The sequence below is a fragment of the Sander lucioperca genome, chromosome 8 (genome assembly GCF_008315115.2).
Source record: "Sander lucioperca isolate FBNREF2018 chromosome 8, SLUC_FBN_1.2, whole genome shotgun sequence".
NCBI lineage: Eukaryota > Metazoa > Chordata > Actinopteri > Perciformes > Percidae > Sander > Sander lucioperca.
In genome coordinates, this window is record NC_050180.1 from 23,274,102 (window position 1) to 23,279,992 (window position 5,891).

Sequence of the window (5,891 nt, forward strand, 5' to 3'; positions counted from 1 at the left end):
CTCTGCAAACACAAAAGTGTCTGAACTGAGCACAGAAGGGTTTACCCTCCACTACATCTCTGCTAATGTCCATGAGGGAAGCAACATAGAACACATACCACAAGACAAACACATACTCGCCAGAAAAATTGGGGCTTGAGAAAGTTCCCAAGCGGATTGGTTCATGTCAGTGTCGACGCCGATGACGTCGCGCTGTGAAACACGTGGGCCACTGTATCCAGAGCTCACATAAACAAAGCCACATTGGCCAGACTGGGTAGTCGAAGCTGGTGTCGCTGTCAGTGCGCGGAGTCACACGGTCTGTCTGCCTGGCATTGTTGGGTACCGCCGCTCATGATTTGGAGCTTTTACTGAAATTGATGAATACCCCCTGCATGCTTATCGCATGGATTGAAAGTCACGATCCTGATGTGAAAGAGGTAAGATTCACTCATCTCTTTCTTTGCAACATCATGTGCGTTTAAGGTGCACCTCCACTTTTTTTCTTTTAGTCTGTTTTCACTGTTAAACTGAAATGATTCAAATCTCAGTCTGACTCAGACTGTGCTGCTGCTATTTCACGAGATTTATTTTTAGCTTTCTGCTTTCTAGACAAGTTGTCACTAATGTCAAGTGCGCGAAGTTGGTCTGTTCATCACGAACAACCGCACACTTTATAGTAAGAAAAGAAAAAGACCATTTATGCTGTTTAATTTCTATATGCACGTTTTTCCTCGGGATCCATTCAACATTTTTCATGACATTTTTCAAAACGCTGTGCGTAATTAGAAATTGGTTGCAGTTTGTGCGCATAGGTTAAATCTGTCTTTATCTGGGATGTCGTGGTCATTTTAGATATTGTTTTATTTTATAATCTAGTAAATGTCAAAGTGATGTGTTTTATTAGGGGAAGATCCAGAACAGAGCCGCTTTCTTGCATCCTGTCAGCCGTACAACTCCTGACAATATCCATTTCAAGTGTCACCGAAAAACGGTCAGAAGACTTGAGGTAGGATATGGAAACTTATTTACAAATAAAAAACACAGATGTAGTGTTGTTTCAAGTTATTTTATTATAGAATTACTCATTAACGTTAAGCACTGTTATTACTGTTTTCTGTTTAGAGTAAAATTAGATTAAACATTAAACTGTAAAACTTTCTTCACGGTTTGAACATTTATTTCAGAAGTTCTCATGTGTTTCTACCGGTTTGGTTTACAGCCATGCCCTGCGTTCAGGCTCAGTATGGATCATCACCTCAAGGAGCTAGTCCTGCTTCCCAGAGCTACAGCTACCACACCGCAGGAGAATACAGCTGCGACTTCTTAACACCTGAGTTTGTTAAGTTTAGCATGGACTTGACCAACACTGAAATCACAGCTACTACTTCTCTCCCAAGTTTCAGTACATTCATGGACAACTATAACACTAGTTACGACGTTAAACCGCCCTGTCTGTATCAGATGCCCCACTCTGGAGAGCAGTCCTCTATCAAGGTAGAGGACGTCCAGATGCACAACTACCATCAGCAGAGCCACCTGCCACCTCAGTCGGAGGAAATGATGGCTCATTCTGGGCCTATGTACTTCAAACCCTCCTCGCCCCATGCCCCGAGTACACCAAACTTCCAGGTTCAGCCTAATCATATGTGGGAGGACCCTGGCTCCCTCCACAGTTTCCACCAGAACTATGTTGCGGCCACGTCTCATATGATGGACCAGCGCAAGAATCCGGTGTCAAGGCTGTCGCTCTTCTCCTTCAAGCAGTCCCCGCCCGGTACTCCTGTTTCCAGCTGTCAGATGCGGTTCGACGGGCCGCTGCACGTCTCCATGAACCACGACAACCCGGGCGTGCACCGCGGCCTGGACGGCCAGAGCTTTGCGGTGCCCATACGGAAACAGGCGGGTCTGGCCTTTCCTCACTCCCTGCAGCTCGGCCACGGGCACCAACTGGTGGACAGCCAAGTGCCATCGCCCCCGTCCCGAGGATCTCCGTCAAACGAGGGTCTGTGTGCAGTATGTGGGGACAACGCAGCCTGCCAGCATTATGGAGTGAGAACCTGCGAGGGCTGCAAAGGATTTTTCAAGGTGGGCTGACATGACAGCAACCATGAATCAGTGTTACAGTTATTATATGAAATATATACCGTGTGTTCCTTATTATTCACGGCGCCTGTGAGTTGTAATCTGCCCAATTTATTAAAATAATAATAATAATAATAATAATGATAATAAGACAACCTAAACATACAGCTAATAGAATTTCATTTTCAATGCGGGCTACACTAAATATTACACGCCTATTTTTACGTGCGTAAAATAACTTCATATGACAAACATATCTGTATCCACACATAGTTAATCTCAAAGGAATGAGTAAAATATGAAAGACCACGAATGTGTATTTGCTGTCGGCCTATTCCCTCTTGTTGGTTTATACAGCGCAGTCCCGAACAAGAGATGAAACAGATATTATATCGTTTTCATCTTTTCATTTTTTTTATGTTATATCACTTGTGCAGAAATCCACATTCCGTGTTCTACATGTTATATAGCCTTGGAAATAGGCCTGCAGGGTGACATTATGTTTTTTCTTTCTTTCCAGCGCACCGTTCAGAAAAATGCAAAGTACGTGTGTTTAGCAAATAAAAACTGCCCTGTCGACAAACGCCGAAGAAATCGTTGCCAGTTCTGCCGTTTCCAAAAGTGCATTGTCGTCGGAATGGTGAGAGAAGGTATGTTTAGGCCATGCATTCAATTATTTTAAACCAGTAGTTTATATTTCCCCACTGATATACTTGGGGGAACCTATGCGTAATAGAGTGTTGGATTATTATTTAAACCATATTAAAGTATTTACGCACAACAACAGGACTGCGTATTAACGATTTATATGGCATATATTTCTTCCAATGCAGTTGTCCGAACGGATAATCTAAAAGGTCGGAGAGGACGCCTACCATCCAAACCCAAAAGTCCACAGGAGCCCTCCCCACCCTCACCGCCGGTTAGCCTCATAAGCGCACTTGTTCGGACCCATGTGGACTCCAACCCCTCCATGTCCGCTTTGGACTACTCCAGAGTAAGTAAAGTACCACTATCACAGAAATAAAACACAGCACTTACAAAGAAAAAAAGTTGACAACTCCGGGTGAAAACAAAAGAAGATTGACGGACTTTTTTAATGTAGTCCTGCTTTTAGGTAAAATTTACTGCCTTAAAAGTTTTCTGTAATACATCGCTGAATTCCTAACTTTGTCAGGCTTTTTATGTGGCATATTTTTCCCAAGGTAAATTGCGTTGAAATAGAGAACTTAATAAAAAGAAGACATGAATTTAATAGTGAAAAAGCACCCTCTCCTTCTTGGAAATGGGCATTTGCAATTTCACGGATTATATATTTTAAAGGACCTCATTAAGGCGCTGTTTAAATTAAATTCCAGTTCCAGGCCAACCCTGACTACCAAATGACTGGAGACAACACTCAGCACATCCAGCAGTTCTATGATCTCCTGACGGGCTCCATGGAGATCATCCGGGGCTGGGCAGAGAAGATCCCCGGCTTTTCAGACCTATCGAAGCAAGATCAAGATCTCCTCTTTGAATCCGCCTTCCTTGAACTTTTTGTCCTGCGGCTGGCGTACAGGTAAGCCGCCTAATTATTAAACAAAACAATCCAGGCTTTAGATAATCATCAGCTGCTCCTTCAAGCTTCATTGCTTTGGGTTTTATTAGCTGCCCAATATTAAGAAGGCTCTTAAATTCCCATTTATTGCCAAGCGTAATCAATGGCATTTCCTTATTAATTGCAGGTCCAACCCAGTGGAAGGCAAACTTATTTTTTGTAATGGAGTGGTGTTACACAGGCTACAGTGCGTCCGTGGATTTGGAGAGTGGGTGGACGCTATCGTGGACTTTTCTTCCAACTTGCAGAGCATGAACATAGACATCTCAGCGTTCTCCTGTATCGCAGCTCTGGCGATGGTAACAGGTGCGTAAAAGGCGACTACTCCTTTGGAAACTCTAGTCTGCCTGCGTTACAATTTATGCATAACATAGGAAGTTAATGCATCGGAAATAATGTATCGGTGTTCTTTTTTTCTTCTGTATTTCAGAGCGACACGGGCTTAAGGAACCCAAGAGAGTCGAGGATCTCCAAAACAAGATAGTCAACTGCCTCAAAGATCAAGTGACATTCAATGGCGGTGGATTGAATCGTCCCAACTACTTGTCAAAACTCTTGGGAAAGCTCCCTGAACTGCGCACACTATGTACCCAAGGTCTGCAGCGTATCTTTTACCTAAAACTAGAAGATCTAGTCCCTCCGCCAGCAATAATTGACAAACTTTTCCTCGACACCCTACCTTTCTGAGTCTGACTCGATGGCGAGACCTCGAAGAACTTCCAAAAGACTGTTTGTGAGTCAGACTTGACAGATTTTGAACGTTATTATTTCTGAATATTTGCAAGCTCCGTAGGCTAATAGAACAACAGTACCCTATTATGAGTAAGGATTCATGAAAAAAGAATAACAGGAGGAATAGACAGAGTGTGATTGCTGTGTAGGCCTTTTAATACTTTGATTGCCAAACGAGTGAATCATCACGGGGAATTTCTCTCCGGTGGACAAATTGTCAACAAAGTCAATCCGGTTTTACAATCACTTACTGTTATTTAACATCGGCTCTACTGATTCAGCATACTCATATGTAATATATTCCATTTATATATATGAACACACATAACACACACACAGAGACACACACACACACACACACACACACACACACACACACACAAACACACACTGTATATTATGATAGATTATGTGATGCCTCCAATGCATCGGTTTATAACATGTGTACAAAGTTTGTTATAATGAAAAGATTTAATTTTCTTTTCTTTTCTGACTCGTGCCTATGTGTTTCTGACAGGATCCCAAAAAGTATCCAGAAAAGACAACGCATGTTCTAGTTTTCTTTTCTTGTTTCCCCCTTTTTCTTTTCTTTTATAGGCACTTGCTGAGGTGATGTCTATATATAATATATACCGGACACTATGTAGTCTGCTAGATTTGATACAGATTCGTAGTTATGGCACTCCTTTTATGTATGACGCATATGTGGAAAAATATCTCATCTGTATAGAAAATGAGGGACCCATGGTGTTTGTAAAACTGTCAGACATTCCTTGTTTGTATGTGCTGTAAGTATTGTTGCTGTTGAATATAAACGTTTCTATATATTTATTTCTATTGCCAAGAGCTACACTAAGCATGGTGCAATTTAAACGATTTCAAACCATCCAAGTTCATGCTGAGCACGTTGTCTATGTTTTATGTCTTATAAACGTCTAAGTAGTTATAATTTAACACGTTTTGGAAATGGAAAAACTCCCATCTTATATCAAGAGGTTCATGAGTGTGTGATATAGGCACACATCTTTGACATCATGATGTACTTACAACTTCTGTAACGCATTTGGTGCCGAATTAAAAAAAAACTTTAGAGAGAAAGAAATATTTAATGTTTACAAATAAAACTTTTAAATCAATTCTTTGCTAAACAATTTCTCTGAAATTAATGTATTCTTTAAATTAAGACACCTCTGACCAGAAGGAGCTACTTTCGCACGAGAGACACATATTTTTGGGTTCAAACTTTTTATTCTAATTTCCTTAAGTATTGTGAACAGCGGTTACAGGCCTATTTGCACAAAATCAATCATTTGAATAATTTCTAACTTCAACTTAATGTGAAATTGTGTGAACCTGTAGTAAGTTATTGCATTTAAAGACTAAGAATAAGTCGCAGGCCTTTTTATCTTGAGTTTAAATCCTCTATATATGTGCATATATTTATTATTTGACCATTCTAATCGTTTAATTTAACCCTAAACTGAGCGAACATTTC

General features: G+C 41.0%; 1 protein-coding gene across 1 annotated transcript; it reads left to right on the forward strand.

The window, feature by feature from the left end:
- The first annotated feature begins 254 nt into the window (after window positions 1-254).
- On the forward strand, window positions 255-5,481 carry nr4a2a (nuclear receptor subfamily 4, group A, member 2a). The gene is made up of 8 exons (XM_031298961.2): window positions 255-419; window positions 887-988; window positions 1,202-2,067; window positions 2,585-2,714; window positions 2,898-3,061; window positions 3,423-3,625; window positions 3,792-3,970; window positions 4,095-5,481. The coding sequence occupies exons 3-8, from the start codon at window positions 1,204-1,206 to the stop codon at window positions 4,349-4,351; spliced, it is 1,797 nt and encodes a 598-aa protein (XP_031154821.1). The 5' UTR covers window positions 255-419; window positions 887-988; window positions 1,202-1,203; the 3' UTR covers window positions 4,352-5,481.
- Window positions 5,482-5,891: the final 410 nt, after the last annotated feature.